Genomic DNA, 17,843 nt, shown 5'->3' on the forward strand with positions numbered 1-17,843 from the left:
GATTGCTCTGCGTGATCATGAATGGGATGGCAAGTGATCCAAAAGACAATAGGTCTGGTCTATGCAGTGTAATTGTAGCTGTGTTGGTCCCAGGATACTAGAGAGACAAAGTAATACTTTGTATTACAAAGACAAAGTAATACTAGAGAGACTGACAGTGGGTCTGATGTCATTTACACTAGGTCCCTTTACACAACTCCCTGGCAGGGCCCTTACTGTAAAATAGATCTGATTCTCTGTTACCATCCACCTTGCATAGACATTTGCATCAGTGCCAAATGGGTGTAAAATGCTGCCAAATTAAAATGCCAGCTATTTACAAACACTTTGGACTAGTACAAATGACTACACAAAGCGCAGGGCAAAGGTTAATCTGGCTCAGTTTGTCTGTTAAGAGGAAGTTCATAACATAATAAAACTTGTGAAACCCCTAATCTAAACTATTTAACAGTGAAGCCCTTGTCAAGCTTGTTACTTGTTTTAAACAGGAGTGGAGAGAACTAGAATTAGCTATAAAAAAGAAAAATATTGACAAGCTACAAAGGAAAAATGTGAGACAAGCAGACTTACAAAAAACATCTACTATTCATTCAGTGCTATAACTTCAAGAGGTTCTCATGGCATTTACACTGGCTTTGAAATTAAAAGTAAAAAATTAAATTCTAACTAATATGTGTAAACGAAACCTTAATTTTTCTTCTGGACTCTGATTAATCCTCCCTAAGAAGCAGAGATGAGCATTATAAAAGCATCACACTTGCTATCTATTCATGCAGTATGGCTGCAAAATTTTCCTACTTAATGGCTTGAGTCAACAGAAAAGATCCATAGATTTCTGCGCTACTTAAGTCTGCACAAGGTCACAGATTAGAGTTCTTTGGTTCCTCAGGCAGTCTAGACAGCCATCACTTTGACAAAAAATGAAAATGAGCCCTCTTCTTCCTGCACATCATTATACCTGATTCAGCAGCAGGAGATGGGAGAAAGAGCAATTGCATTTTTTTATAGCAGTGGCTGATTTTCTAAATACCAGCTGATGGTATGTCCACTGTTACTTTTAAATTTACTGTATTTAAAGATCAATTCTCTCTCCACCCCTGAATTTTGAAAAATAAAAAATTAGGTGGCTATTAAAAGGAAGTTCAAAGGAAAAAACCTCAGCCATCTGAAAACAGATAACCAGTAGCATCCAATAGCTATTAAATACATGAAAATAAAAGCAGAAAATTGCTGTAATCAGCCTGACTGAGAGAACCCTCAGTACAATTCCTCAATATAAATATCTCTTCTTCATTAACACTGCCCAGAAGCTGAGTGTCTCCTTCCCTTCATATAAAATTGCCTTCCACCTCTGTGACCAGATACCCTATTTCTGGCCCCAGAGCTCCCAAACCCAGTTTGGTTTCCCTGCTGGCCTGTAATGCACCCCAGGAGGCTTTGCATGGTGCGCCTGAAGCAGTGGACATGAGGCAAAACTTTCTGCGGTCTATTACTGCTGCTGCTGCTGCTGCTGCTGCAGAGCAAACAAATGGAATCCTCAGGAGTGCTGAGGATATTCATGAAAAACTAGCACAGCAGGGACGTAGGAAAAAGATGTAAGGCCAGATGCTCAGCTCATATAAATAAGTGCAGCTCCAGGGAAACCAACTATGCTTACTGACACTGGTTGAGGTTCCAGACCATTTACTTTTGTCTCTCTGTGCTTTACATGGGATGGGTGAGGAAGAATTGTACATATGAATCCCCTGCATATGATACATCTGTTCAGCAGGTAATGCAAGACTTAGAGAGAAGGTTCACTTTAAATCATTTAAATCCAGGAGTTAATTTCATCCCAAGAGGGAAACACCAGCATGATAAGAACAGCCAAACCTTCCTTATACATGTCAGAAACCCTCTATGTGCATCTTCAAAGGGACTCCCAAATAACATTCCCTAATGGCTTTATATGGTATTCGGGATGGGATGAGCAACAGCTCTTGGGAGTGGAGCAGTGGCTGCACCAATGTCATAAATGTACATTATTAAAATAGGATTTTGGCTGATTAATTCGGCTATGGGGCTGTGGTAGATCTGGCTGAAGATGCTATTTCCTTTTAAATTAACCCCCCAGAAAGATTGGTTATATATGAGCTAGATGATAAAGGTCATAAAACCTTGTTAATATACTGCAATTTGTTGTTTGCACTAATAAGCACATTAAATCACTTTAAATTACCTTGGTAAAAATGACTTTATCGGACCCTGAATCACCAGCATGGCAATTTTAAAGCCAAAAAATGTCACAAGTAGAAGAATCCTATTAACCTGGATGACTGTAGCTCTTTGTTTTTTGTTGGCCAAATAATAAAGACATTTTTTTCCGTCCGGTCCTAATGGTGTTAGGTGGGCTTCACGTACTTCAAAATATTTTGGCATTCTCTATAAATGCTTCATTTTGCCTTATGTGAAAATGAATACAAATCTTCTAGAGTGCTACAGAATCAGAGGCACAGAAACATCTCAATACTCAATGATAAATATTAAACTTACCGTCCATAAATCCCAGGGCAATGTCTGGAAAAAGGAGGAAAAAGATATTGTTGAAAATATTGTTTATACACTATATGTTAGAACTTCTCTGCATTGTGCTGTAACTATACCCGGTGCTTAAGCACAGCCTTAGGATATTTTTGAGGCTGAGGGAGGGCAAATGGAGGGTTGTGATAGTTCCTACTGCAACAAAACTGCACTTGTTCAGTGAGATCACACCACTATGCCTATGACTGGCATGCATGGAAAACTTCAGGTAGGGAGGATAGCTCCACCAATGGCTATAATCAGGGTAGGCAGGGATCCTGACTATAATCAGAGGCCATAATCAGAGGCCAGGGACACTCTTGAGTGTCCCTGGCCTCTGTTTGCCAGAAGCTGGGAGTTGACGACAGGGGATGGATCACTTGATGATTCCCTGTTCTGTTCATTCCCTCTGAGGCACCTGGCACTGGCCACTGTTGGAAGACAGGACACTGGGCTAGATGGGCCTTTGGTATGACCCAGTATGGCCATTCTTATGTTCACAAATGGAGGCCAGCTACTTGGATCATCAACATAGTCATCAATAGGTACACAATTTTTGCGAGGGACAGTTGCTCGTATAAGCCAGAGATCTGGCTTTCCAGTCTCTGGAGAGTCTTGTCACAATCCCTGTGCAAGTCAGGGACGTATTGTTTTATTTTACAGATGGGGAAGCAAAAGCAGAAACATTGTGAGTTGACCAATGCCACAGAGGGAAATAGTAACAGAACCAGGAATAGAATTTGGGAATCTCTTGCTTTCAATCCCTTTCTCAGCACACTGGATTTCTATACCTCTGAATCTATTAAAACATTCTTCCTTGTGAACAGAGATGATAAAAGTTAGCGGCTTATCAGAAGAAGGGCCAGCCCAGTTGCATGGCACAGAAGGGAGAAAGCTTGTAGTGACTTTAGCAACATTAGAGGCAGGATGGGTGTCTCTACCTCCCACAGCTATTAAATGATCAAGATTCCTTTCAAAAGATCAAGGGATATGTGGCCATGGTTCCCACAGACCTTAAAGAATAATCTTGTGTGGCTGTTGTAGCAACCCAGGAAAAACCTGTGGCTTTAGGTGAAATCAAGTGGCAAACTTTAAACCCTCACAATTGGTTTGCACTGGTTTACATTCTGAACGTTCTCACCGTAAGCAAAAGGGCCAGCGATGGATGGAGAGACAGATGGATGAAAGAAAGCTAAGTTTAATCCTGACATTAATATTCCCCCACATCCAAAGGGTTTTCATTGGTCTCAAAGTGTGGCTGGGACACTTTACAATAGATAAAACTTATGCTCCAAAGAGGGTACAAAATAAAAACACAACTATCAAAAAAAAATCAAAAACTGTTTTGAGAACTGCTACTAAATATTTGCCTAACTTTGAGGATGGAGCATATTGCATTTGCCTTCCTGTCTTGCTAAATGCCTTCACTCTAAATTTTATGAACGCCTGAAGCAAGTCTTCAGCTTATGTAATGAACTACTTCAATTTTTTATGACTACAAAACCCTTTTAATAAATCAAAACCAATTACTTCAGGACCCAGCTTTACTGTGGATGAACAACATCATCCAGTTCTCAATTAGTTTATTCCCAGATAAGTATTTCTTTTCTGGACATATCCCAATTGATAATTATCCACATGCATCTTAATAGTCTATTAGCTAACTGTCAATACTTTCCTGAAAAATTATGGGCCCAGTTCTGCAACCTTTGCTCAAGGAAATGATCAGACCTATTGATGCTAAAAGTCCCATTGACTTTAGTGGTACTATGTATGTGAATGAGAAATAATTGTAAAGTCAAAGTTGGAGGGGTGCATCCTATGCTGGTGTCTGATGTTAGTACTACAATTAAGGCGCTACCAGTATTTCCATTAGAAACTCTGTTTTGAGTTGTGGCTTTTTTGTTAGTGACAATAGTGGTGTTTGGGGAAATTTCTTTGCATCCTTTTATCTCTCCTCCCCCACAATGTAATAATCTTTCCCAATCCTTAAAACTCCATGTTGTGAAGGCAACACAACTCTGGCATGTCAGCAGAACTATTTCCCCCAATTCTACTATTTTAAAAATCACAAAAATTAAATTCCACAACAGTGGTCTTTCTTAGGCTGATGGAGATGTCTGTAGACACACTCCAATAGCATTAACTTGACTGTTCAGATGCAAAATACCAACTGCCAAAAGAATTTAAAGTAACATTAATTCTAAGGGATGTTATCTCATTCCCATCTGAGGAAAAGGTGGATTTAAGATGTTAAAGTCAGGCACTTGTGGGTGATATGGAGATTTGACAGCTGGGTTGTGTGGCAGGACTGCGTGCTCTGGAAGACAGGATACCAGCAGGGCTCAGAATGAAGATCAGAATGTTTCTCTGGCTGGGTTTATTAGCTGGGGATGATAGAGACTAGGTGCTTGTGGGGTGCATGTGTAATAATTACTGTGGAGAGAAGGGATAGAACACAAAGGGTGGCCTGGATTGTGAGGTGTTGGGAGGTGGGAAGTTACTGCTGGAAGAGTGGGGTAGGCAGACAGAGAATAGTCCAAGGCACTTGTGGAATGAGGGTTACAGAGATGGAAAGGCGGTAGGGGCAGAGAGGAGAGCAGACGGGGCACTTTTCAGGGTCTGTTTGCAGCTGAAGGAGTGTAGTGGGAGAATTAAATGGCAGATTGGGAAGGTGATTGCGAAGGCATTTGGGAGCCACTGCACAGAAAACTATGTTTATCTTCAGTATACTGCCTCAGTGCAGTTTACTGAGAGAGAAAAAACAAACCACAACAAGAACACTGAATAGTCTAGAAGACGAGGAGTTGGAGTAAAACTAACACAAATTCAGAAAATGCACTTAAGGCAGGAATTCCATCTTTAGTGTCCCCTCCTTCCTGCCACTATTACAGGGCCCTCCAAACACTGAGATCACGGATTTCATCCAGTTAAATCTAGTCAGAATAATAGATTGTAAGTGAATTGTTATCCTGAAAGATATCATTCAAGTGGGGACAGGCACAGAGCCATGTCTCACCCACACAAAAGATAATCCCTTTCTGCACGTTTATTGGGGGTTGGGGGGGGAGAGTGTTTAGTGAATGCCTCCTATGTACCTACTCGAGAATACACAGATAATGTACATAGTCTCTGTTTAATAGTTCTCTATATTTCATGTGGGCAAATATTTCCATCCACTGCAAAAAATAAAACCTACTGCAATTTGTACATTACGCTGTCAGCACTCGAATGCTCTTTTATGAAAGTTTCATGTTTTGTGTTTAATGCTCCCATTTCTCTAATCAAGATTATTAAATGAGGAGCTGAAAGGGCAGAGCTCGCAGAGTCAAAGCTGGAATTTTCTGTCAATACTGAATGCATAAATCTAAATCCAAGGATTCTATTTTTTACAGGGAGGGAAATTAAACAACAAGCAGGAGGTGACAAAGCTCCATGATAATTAAACATTGAAAACTGCAATGAGAAATCTGACTTGGAGTTTGAAGTGCTGATACTGTGATGTTTTTCTGTCCCCATATGTATCAATGGAAATCATCACAGATCTATTATATAAACAGGCGTGCTCACCAAATAAATTAATTCAGAGAGAGAAAGATCAGCTGAAAACCTGGATTGTCTCAACCACCTGCCTTGTCTTCTCGCTCCTAGAGCACTGTTGAGCTCCTGACCAGTTGATTTAGACTCTAACTACATTACAGTTCAAACCATGTCAGGCCAGAATCACACTGAAACGTGGTCCTTGCTAGCAGTATGTTAATATGGTTTCTCTGTCTGCTGTACAAGAGGCAAGTCCATGCTGGCCAGAAAAATTCTTATCACCTGACTAGCAGTAAGTATATTTAGAAAGGATTCTATTAACATTATTTAGGATCAGTACAGACAGAAGCTTAAAATTGCAGCTTCACTAGGTCAAGCCAGCAACTCCTGTATCACCCATAATTCTGCTGAGGGAAGCTACTTTCAGTCAAGATGGCAGTTCTAGATCATTATATAGTACAGAATAATTCTTCCCTATAATATCCCACATGAAAACATGTGAGACCATTTTATTTTCTTTTTCTTATAGTCATAACTAAAACACATTTATGAAAAAGAAAGCCAGTCAGGTCATATTCTGTACTTAGTACAAAGACTCCATCACAGCATAGTGGAAGTATGCTGCTCCTATAAAACTGAGCGTCTCCAGAGCCACATCAGTAATAGCTGGATTTATAAAAAAGAACCTGTCAGCAAAACAGGCTTGGGAAGATTACAACATTTCTTCTGAGTTATTCTATGGTTTGAGAAAAAGTATAATGTCAGAGTCAAAGCCATCAGTTACAGGTGGCTGCTCTCCTTAACTATAATCTCATGTTAGACTGACACTTCTCTCTCTCCGCTACCCTATCACCAAGTTGTACTGGTATTGCTGAAGTAGGAAGATGAATGGCTAATGAGAACTCAGGGAGATCAAGTTTTTCAGAAATTGTAAATCCATCATTCATTAATTTGTGAGGCAGATGTTTGTTACCAAATTCAGCACACACTATTCCTGTATAGCATACCTCTAGCAAAGAAATACCTGAGACATGGGTGAGTGGGTTAGGGTTATTCCTGTTGATACCACTTCTGGCTTGAAAGGGTCAAAGTCCAGATCTAGCAAACATTCCTCTTTCTTAGCTTCAGGAGCTTCATTCTGTTGGAGAAGAGAAACCACTGAGCTATCTCCCGTAGACAACTATAAGAGGTTGTCTCTACTACAAGCGCTACAGCAGCACACCTCGTGCTGCAACTGTGCCACTGCAGCACTATGGTGTAGATACCTATGACAGTAACGGAAGGGACTTTTCCATCACTGCAGTAAATCCACTGCCTCCAGAGGTGATACTATGCCAATGCAAAAATTCTTCCACCGACCTAGTTGTGTCTGCAGTGCGGTTCGGTCAACCTAACTACATCACACAGGACATGACATTTCTTACAGCCCTGAGCGATGTAGCCAGGTTCAAGGTGACCTAAGTTTAAGGTGTAAGCCAGGTCTAAATTAATGCTGTCTTCACCAGGTTAGAATCCTTGCGAAAGGTGGCACTGCATTTTTGTCAAGAAAATCGAAATATTACTTGAACTGAGTCTGGAATCTAATTTTGTTTTTCTTATTTCTGTTTACACTCTCTTGATCTTATATAAATGTAGGTAAAAATATTAACTCTCAAACATATACCACATTATTTCATACGTTTTATATTTGTACACAGCATACCAGACCTAGGCTCAGATTTCAGACCATTTGTACCTATAATTGCCATGACTGTGCTTGCAATCACAATAACTAAGTGAAATTTATGCATGAACATTTTGCACAACTGATTTTTGTTACAGGTATTTGAACCTACACCATTTATTTTATTTTACAGTATAATTAGACTAAGAAATCAACTTATCTTGTACAGTGCACTGTTGTGTAATTAATATTCACACAGGTCAAAACCAGAGAAGGACCTGATTCAGTTGGGGATGCTTTGCATGAATACATGCAAATATATATTTTGCTTTCACTACACACAGTCATGGAGAAATCTGCACAAAATCATAACAGATATAGCAGAGTGTCACCCTCCCCTCCCACCTCCCCCTACTTTCCCTAGTCAGAATCAAGAGAGAAAGATTTTTTTCCTCCATGATTTTGTTGAAAGCCCATAAATTAGCCCAGGATTGCTCAAAAGTGTATTTTGGGATATTTGAAAGTATTAGGCTTTAAAAACAGAACAAGGCTGAATTTTTAATGAAACCTGAAATCAGATGAGTGTCAAGTTTAGTTACAAACATTTCACAGGCCTTTTAGTTGTAGCCATCTTCAGCAAATCATATTTCTTCATTTTTTCAATATGCCATCACTGCCAATCCTTTTGAGACTGAACAATATGTATAACTCATTCAATGATACTATAAAAGATCAGCATTGCATGCCCTCTGCACTCAGAACCCCAACTGACATTAACAGTATTCCCCCTCTTGGAGAACTGGAGGATTTGCAAGATTAGACTCATGTTGTAGCAACCCATCATCTCTGAGACTGACCTGTGAAGGAGTCGTCACACTGATTTCTGGTACAAAGTTGTCCTCAAAGAAGCTGATGATATTCTCCTGCTGCAGCTCCTTTGTGGGTGTGAGTTTAGGCATCGGTGGGACAGGAGGCCCTTTCCTCAACTAGGCAAAGAGCAAAAATGTCACGAAGTAAAACCTTAAGGCAGGTATAATGGAATTAATTTTAAGTTCTAGGTAGGACTAAAATAAACAGTTCATCTTAAATATGTTGGGGTTAGATTCTGATCTCACTTGCTTTAGTGCAAATCTGAAGTAACTCCACTGACCTCAGCAACTCCACTGTTGTAATTCAGATCAGAAACTCACTGACTGTTCAAAATCATCTGGTTTGAAGGAAGAAAACATTTTAAAAAATAAATCTCTCGCGTCTACGGGGACTCCAGTTGAGAGGATTAATACAACAGCATTTCTTGGCTTAAGATTCAAACTATTAGGGTAATAGGCTGGAAAACACTTCACCTGCAACACAGTAGCATCATTTGCACTGCAGTGTTGCACAGAAACTTAACTTTCTCATTACTTGTTTGCTTAAACTTTCTTCAGTTTCTGTCACTTTTCTGACTCTTGTTCACCCATTATTTAAGGCTAGTAATGTTAAGTCGCTGGCAGGACTGGGAACTAATGTCTTTTTCCCTAAGACTAAGGGAATGTCTATGCTGCCCCGGAGTTTGGACCATGGAGGTGTGAATAGCAGTGTGTTCCAAAGCGCTGCGTTGTAACTCCCCTAGATGGACGACAAAAGGTGCCAATCATCTATATCAAAACATTTTTCTTGACTGTGGCTTCTTATCCAATAGAAAATATGTAAGATTTTCTTTATTTAAAACTACAAGTAAGCAATCCAGAATGAAATCAACTAAAGGCCAGTGATTTAGCCTGAAGTTACCTAGACCCTTTTGGTAGGCTAGTTACAATACTGTATATATTACTGTTCAGGAGGAAACTTGAGTGCCTATAGAAAAATCTTATTTTACCCTTGTGCTATTATACTCTAGTTTGACACAAGCTGCATAATCCAGGCTTCACCCTGACACAGGATTTGTTAAATTTTGCAGTTTCAAAAGTTATTTGCTGCGGTGACATGTTTCAATGTGAAATAATCTATTGGTAAATAAATATTTTGGAATGTTCTGTTTTCCAGGGAAACCATCCAGTATATTGTCTGGGATAGAGTACATTGCCACAAAACTACAATTTTTTTTAAAAAAGTAATCTTTTTACACTTATTAATTTTTTTAAAGTAATCTTTTTATCCTTATAATTAATTTTAGGGGGCTACAAATTTCAGATGCAGCCATCAAAGGCTTGTGCTCTTGAAACTCTCATATATGAAAGAATGAAAAATAGCAGGTCTTTTAGGACAAGTTTTTAATCTTTGTCTTGTGGGTCCTGATTCGAAGCTGAGTGAAGTCAATGGGAATCTTTCTACTGACTTTCTGGGCTTTGCCTCAGGCCCTTAGAGCAGAATCCCGTCAAAGACAGGCAAACAAAAACAAAGACAGAACTCATGGTCCTGAATTAGTAAAGCATGCAAGCAATCCTGCCTCTAATCAGCAACAGCACTTACTATGTGCTTAACTTTAAGGACACATTTATGGCCCATTGATGTTAATGAAACTACTCACCTATGTAAGTTAAACATAGGTGTATGAGTATTTGAAGGATTGGAGCTGATAGCATCACATGTATTTTAATCACATTTTCTCTCTTTTAAAATATATATAATATATTAATTTGTTCATAATTTTCTACAACCACTGCAAATTCCTACATAAACAACTATGGAGTGCATGGATGAGGTTTAAAGAGGAGAAAGTGTTATTTCAGGACAGAGGGGAAACTTTAGGTCAGAGAAAGTTTGTGGAGTGAAACTATATTAAGCATTTGAGAACAGAAGGATGGGGTAATATAGCAAACTATTTCCTTTCAGCATCCCATTAGCTCAGGGTTGAGCAAACCTTTTGGCTAGAGGGCCACATCCGCATATGAAAACTGTATGGCGGGCCATAAATACTCACAAAATTGAGGTTGAGGTGCAGGAAGGAGTCAGGGCTCTGGCTGGGCCTACAGGCTCTGGAGTGGGGCCAGAAATCATGAGTTCAGGGTGTGGGAGGGGGGTCCGGGCTCAGGTAAGGTGTTGGGGTGCGGGATCAGGGCTCCAGCTGGGGATGCAGGCTCTGGGGTGGTGCTGAGGATGAGGGGCTTGAGGTGCAGGAGGATGCTTCAGGCTGGGAACGAGGGGTCCGGAGGGCAGGAGGGGGATCAGGGCTTGGGCAGGGGGTTGAGGTGTGTGGGGGGGCTCAGGGGTGCAGGCTTGGGGCAGCGCTTACCTCCCAGAAGCAGCAGCATTTCTCCCCTCCAGGTCCTACATGGAGGCGCAGCCAGACGGCTCTGCATGCTGCTCCGTTTGCAGGCACCATCCCTGCAGCTCCCATTGGCCACTGTTTCCCGGCCAGTAGGAGCTGCACGGGCAGCGCTTGAGGCAGGGGCAGCACGCAGAACCCCCCGGCTGACCCTAAACATAGGAGCCGGAGAGGGATATGCCTCTGCTTCCAGGAGCTGTGTGGAGCAGCCACCAACCCCACTCCCCACCTGGAGCATGGGAGCGGGACAAGCCCCAGGCCCTACTCCCCAGCGGAAGCTCGAAGGCTGGATTAATTCAGCTGGTGCGCCGGTTGTGGCCTGCAGGCTGCAGTTTGCCCCCCCCCCCCCCCCCCGCATTACATCCTCAAGTTTAACTATCAACATGGCATTAACCAAATCAAACAGTGTTGACTTAATTGACACCAGGAATTTTTTTCAAAATGCCATTTTGCTGTGTGGCTGAAATGAGAAATTATGCAACATTTCTTAAAATCTGGTTATATTTGTCCTTTTTTCATCCTGATCGACTAGAGCATTTAACATACATGTGTGACTAAGTATTTGTGTAGTTCCATTAACTACCTACTTTCTTAAGTGTTTTACTAGATAGAGTCTTTAATGACGATGTACCCATGAATTCTGTGAAAATAACTGTGATAAACAGCATCAAGCAGAGAGGGAAGAAAAGATAACATTGAGGGTCTACAGTCAGGAACTAACAAGTCTAAGGACGTCTACTGTACTGTGGGTCTGAACAGCATTGTTTCCTGCACTGAGGAGAATCTGGTGATAGACAGCACTGCACTTTTCCAGATGTAACAAGCAAGCTGTGATGACACATTTCTTACAACATGACACAGAAAAAGTGACAAAATAAATCAAATCATATTTATTCTTTAGGAAAGGAAACTATAATCCCTCTGAATCATAAAGATAAAAATAGTCATGGTAAATCCATAGTTTGGACTAATACCTAATATGATATCCATGCCTATGAAAATGTAAAAAACAGGTATATACATCTTGGACAGACCCTTGGATGATGTAAAGCAATGTATCTCCAATGAAAACAATAGGGCAACACTGAATTACACCAGCTGAGGATTTGGTCCTTCAGTGCTGCAAGTAGACTCTGAGTTAGAGGCAAGCGGTGTGCAAACACAGTCTTCAGAGACAAATAATGTCATGAAAATACAATTATTTTTTAACTGTTCCCCATATAAAAAATAGGGATTGCCCCATATACTGCAGTACCACTATTTTACATGTCAAACTATTGTCATATTTTTACTGTAATTTTAAAAAATGTAATTCCATACTCTCTTTCTTTTTATAAGGGAATTAGCTGTGTTGTGCTTGTTTTAATTAAACTTTAAATGCCGCCTTACTATAGAAACTATATGCTTGATATATGTGTAAAGTATCATGTACAATTCTTACACTACTGAGGTTGCCATTAATGAGTCTGATTCTTATCTCACTTACACTGATGAGAATCATGCATGATTCCACTGAGATCAAACTTCTCACTCTAGTATAAAATCAGTATAACAGGACAATCAGGTCCAATAAGTATTTTACCAAAAATTACCACAATAGTACAGTATTTGAGCTACCACAATTATTCCTTATCCCAAGGAAAGGACAGATTATGGTATCTCAGCACTGTGTGGTGACAACGTTTGGTTAATGTTGACTTTTTAATGGCAATGCTGTGCGTAAATAGTCAATAATACAAGAAAATGTAATCTACAATTCTATTTTTGTATTAATACACATACATGTTTTTAAAAGTTTTTCATATGGTAATTTATGTGCTAGATAGATCTAATTCCCATGAAAACCCTGAATATGCATCCTTTTAAAGGTTCTATTCATAAGTATCTTAACACATACATAGTTCAATCAGCACCACTTTCTAGTCTCAATCCATTCTCCCATCACTTGTTATTAAGATCAATTTCAACAAGCACCTGCGACAGGGGAAAGAACAGCTGGGGCAACTCCTGGTGTCACAGCCCTTCCTGACAAAGCTGCGTCAGTGCAGCTCACCATCACTCTTCATTCTAATTTAGAATCACTCCTCCTGCACTCCAGCACTCACCATCCAAATGTAAATCTCACCCGATTTATCTGCTGTGGAATCTCCCACAATAGCTCATCTACATCTGTGTAAGAGGCCCGCTCTCCAGGTTAGCTTTGCTCCTACCTGTGAAGGTGATTTAGGCCGAGCTGGTGCAGGAGATGAAACAGGTGCCAGTGTATGACTGGGACTAGATGAAGGGCTAGGCAGGGGAGAGGCCTCCTCAGGGGGTGATGGTGTTTTCGCAATACGGAGTGGACCTGAGTCACTGGATGAACACAAAGTAACAAGTTCTGAATATATCATGAGGCTTCACTGACTTTATCTCATGAGTTACATTTCCGAACCCTTTGAGAAATGTAGGTTTCTGACTCTATAGCCTCAAATAATGATATTTTTTGACACAATAGTTGAAATGCATCCCTGACATCAGGGATGTATTTGGACCCTTATATAATTAAATAACTAAAACAGTGATTAAATTAAATCTATCAATGAACTATAGTGTCAAAGGAAATCCTTATTTTCTAGAGGTTGTTTTCTAGAACATCTACTGTTCTCATGCCAACATCTTCAAAAAATAGAGTCCTTACATTCCAGAAGATTCTGTATTTGAAATGATTTCTTATGTCAGTTTGAAAGTACAATAAAATGTGAATGACAATTATTGTCATTAACTCATTAACCAATTTACTTTACACAGCTCACAATCTAAAAGGCTCCAGTGATATACAATCCCAGTTCAAAGCTCAATAATAAACATTAGTAATCATACAGAACAACAGCTATAAGACGAAATTTAATCGAAAACCAAAGTATACTACTAATTATAGGGCCACATTTTCAGATGGTGTAAATCAGCATAGCTCAGTTGATTTTGTGAGTGCTACATCAATTTATACCAACTGGATCAGACTCAAAGTATGAGGGATATTTCACTGTCTAGAGATTTCTAAAGTCTAATATTGAAGAAAACAGATTTTTTCTTCTATAATTAATGAGCCTACAGTCTACAGGGTTCTATGAGCACAGTATTCAGTAAGAGGAGAACTGGCCGTATGTATCTTTAGGGAGAAGTGAAGTTTTACATGATTGAGGAGACCAGCCACAATCATGTTCTTAACACTAAAGCAAAGCAAATTTATTCTTTGGCAAGAATATATTTTAGCTCACACTCACCACCTCTGTCTGTGGAAATATTAAAATAAAAAAAAAACGAATATGCAGTTATTAAAAAGCTCCTTCCTACCTATTTTATTTCCCTTCAAGGTAGTGTATTCAATGATATGCCGCTTTAAAAAAATTTTGTTCTCCTTCTCCCACCCTCTGAAGAAAAGCTCTAACTTCATTGTGTCCTTTATTTACTCCTTAATAAAAAATAACTCTCTTATCCTGAAATTACTCTTTCCTGAGTTCCTGAACAAGCTTTTGGAATGGCAGTAAAAAAACGCCCTCAAAGAATCCATCCAGGTTTGACACAAGATCTAGTGCATGTTGGGACATAAGATATTTCAGAGTGTGCACTGTAGTTAATTTTATGCAGGTTTTCGGCAAAAAAGTTAGACTCAAGTAAAGCTGTTGTTTTTTCAGCTTAATGCTGAATCTTAGTATAACAATAAAAAGTTTCCAAAGTAGGGTTACAATAGTATTCACACAACAACATAATGTAGTGATACCTCCCCCCCTGTAAATATTGTGTGTCATACTGGAAGGTCAAAAATACAAGGTTACTTAAATAAATTAGAAAAAAGCCCATATTGCATTAATCACTCTTTCTTCTGGCAAGAGAAACTTGGCAAAGGAAGAGCAGGGGAAGCACGGGTCTATTTATAGGACCACAGCTGGCTAGAATACGGGTATACATTAATGCTAGTTTTAATGTATTTTTATGAAAAATTCCTAACGGAAAGTGTGGTTTCTGTAAAATCAAAGTTTCTGCAAGTGCATCATGGGAGGTGTAGTCCAACCAAGAAAGTCCATAGGGAAGAATGGGGACATTAAGGAACTCCCATGAGGCACTGTGGCAGCTCACACAGATGCAGATTAATGTTGAACAAACCCAAAATGAAATGTTTGGATAATTCTGAATAGACATTTTTCTAACCTTTGCATTTTGTGAAAGGTTCCAGTATTTCAATTTTTCCTTCTGATTTAGGGTGAAAACAAATGTTGAAATATTGGAATCTCCTTTGGGACAGAAATTCTGTTTTTTGATCAGCTCTAATTAATGCTAATGTAACACTGTTTTAGGGGCAAATTAGCACATTGGTCAAAATTTAGTTCCACAATTGCTTATGCAAGGGATGATGGTTATAAATGCAGGAATTATATATTCTGTCTCTCTAAAACGTCAATTTTTTTCTATAGATCAGTACTATTCGTTTTACACTTTGTGCCTTTTCATCCCATCATCATTATACAACTGAAAGCAGAAAACACATTTCTGTCTACGCCAGGCAGAGAGGCAGGAAATCATGCTGTGTGCAAAGTAAAAGTCAGGAGACAAAGGATCAGTATCACTAACCCCAAATGTTCCAAAATCATGAGCTAAGCTCCCATAAAGCATAGAAATAATTTTGTATTATATATATATATATATAAAAGTTGGGGCGGGGATTATTTTAATTTGCCTTTCAATTTTTGAATCTTTAGGGGCACTTGAGCTGTGTACTCAGGCTTTCCTCAGCAACCATGAGGGTTAAAAACAGACTTGGTTTTTAATTAAATCTGAGATTCTCACCTACTCAACATGGCTTCAGGAGCCATGGCTTTAAGAAAAACACCATGTATTACAAGACTTGTGGTACAATAATTAGACAAGATAACACTGTTGTATATTCCACGTATAAGAATGCAAGGGCCAAATCCTTGGCTGCTGCACATTGGTGTACATAGATGAAGATGTAGCAGTACCACATGCTATAGGTGGGTTGACTATTTTGGAAAGGTGAAAGCCCATTGTAATTTCATAAACAATTTATTACCTGGGTGCTCCTTGGATGGTAAAGGCCTTGTCAGCATGCTGATCTCCCAACTTGGTCATCACCTCATACAGTTTGTGGCATAGCTGAGAAGAAAAACATTTCTCTGTGAAATGTGATATTAGGTTAAATGTTACAGTATTAGATAAAAGTACAGATGGTAAGCTTGGTTTAGAAATTGCTGACTTCTCTAAAACAACATAGACCTCTTCAGATATACCATAGTGCCATGTTCATTTAGGGCCTGATTCAAAGCCTACTGAAGTTGTGATGAATTGGGGAGTCTATGTACAATTTATTCATTCTGTATGTGATTATGAATTCCATGCGTTACTCTAACCTGCATGTGTAGTGAGTGAGCCATGGCTGTCAAGGACACTCTTGCATATTCACACCCTATCTGGATGAAGCTATGGAACAAATAAAAGAAGTTGTTAACATGAATGGCTCCCATTCAAATGAGAACAGCGTAGGACATTGGGTTGTCTGAAGCCTAGGAAACCAAGTTTTCTTCAACTTCTCTGCAGTGTTCCTTGGTTTGAAGGAATGGAATTTTCCCAGAAGCATGACAAAGAACCAAGTTACTAGTACTAGCTTTTAACAAACACAGACTGAGTGTTTGGGGTATGTCTACACTACGGGATTATTCTGATTTTACAGAAACCGATTGTATAAAGTCGAGGGCACGTGGTCACAGTAAGCACATTAATTCGGCGGTGTGCGTCCATGTACCGAGGCTAGTGTCAACTTCCGGAGCGTTGCACTGTGGGTAGCTATCCCAAAGCTATCCCATAGTTCCCGCAGTCTCCCCTGACCATTGGAATTCTGGGTTGAGATCCCAATGCCTGATGGGACCAAAAATTTGTCGCGGGTGGTTATGGGTAAATGTCATCAGTCAATCCTCCCTCCGTGAAAGCAACGGCAGACAATCATTTTGCGCCCTTTTCCCTGGATTGCCCGGGCAGATGCCATAGCATGGCAACCATGGAGCCCATTCAGCCTTTTTTCACTGTCAACATGTGTCTACTGGATGCTGCTGACAAACATGGTACTGCAATGCTACACAGCAGCATCCCCTTGTCTTTGCAAGGTAGCAAAGACAGTTACCAGCCCTACTGTACCGTCTGCTGCTGTCATGGGTGCTCCTGGCCGGCCTTGGTGAGGTCGGTCGGGGGTGCCTGGACAAAAATGGGAATGACTCCCCAGGTCATTCTCTTCTTTAAGTTTTGTCTAATGGAGAGTCAACCCTGCCTAGAATGTCAGGCAATCCTACTAAAGAACCAGAGAGGCAAAGAGCCACTCCAGGTCAGAGCCCCAGACATCCCGCAGAAATGATGAGCTGCATGCCATTCTAGGGGATGCCCCTGCAACTACGCCACCAGTTGCTTCCCTCCTTCCCTACCCCTCCTGGGCTACATGGCAGTTATCTCCCCATTTGTGTGATGAAGTAATAAAGAATGCAGGAATAAGAAACAACACTGACTTTATTGCCTCTGCAAGCAGAGATCAAAGGGGGGAGGGGAGGGCAGTTGGCTTACAGCAAAGTAGAGTGAACCACCATTCTGCACTTGCTCAGCCTATAGCTGAAAATGGGAATCTGTGATAAGCACTAGGATAGAAGCACAGGCAGGACTGAATCTCTATTTGTGTGTGGGCCTTTGGTTGACACTGGTAAAATACAAAATGTCCCAGGATATGTATTTTGGGAGACAGTTCTAAACAGCAGCTTAATTTTTTTATTTGCAGCAAAATGTAGAGGTCTAAGTATC

General features: G+C 40.1%; 1 protein-coding gene across 2 annotated transcripts in view; it reads right to left on the reverse strand.

The window, feature by feature from the left end:
• The window catches only part of AMPH (amphiphysin), a 193,252-nt gene that overhangs the window by 51,072 nt on the left and 124,337 nt on the right, over positions 1–17,843 (reverse strand). For both annotated transcript variants that reach the window (XM_050937702.1, XM_050937701.1), the window contains exons 9-13: positions 16,078–16,160; positions 13,220–13,361; positions 8,620–8,748; positions 7,124–7,237; positions 2,533–2,556 (exon numbers count right to left, since the gene is read on the reverse strand). In XM_050937702.1, the coding sequence (XP_050793659.1) occupies positions 2,533–2,556; positions 7,124–7,237; positions 8,620–8,748; positions 13,220–13,361; positions 16,078–16,160 (492 nt within the window). The remainder of the gene's footprint in view (positions 1–2,532; positions 2,557–7,123; positions 7,238–8,619; positions 8,749–13,219; positions 13,362–16,077; positions 16,161–17,843) is intronic.

Source organism: Gopherus flavomarginatus, chromosome 2 (assembly GCF_025201925.1).
Source record: "Gopherus flavomarginatus isolate rGopFla2 chromosome 2, rGopFla2.mat.asm, whole genome shotgun sequence".
NCBI lineage: Eukaryota > Metazoa > Chordata > Testudines > Testudinidae > Gopherus > Gopherus flavomarginatus.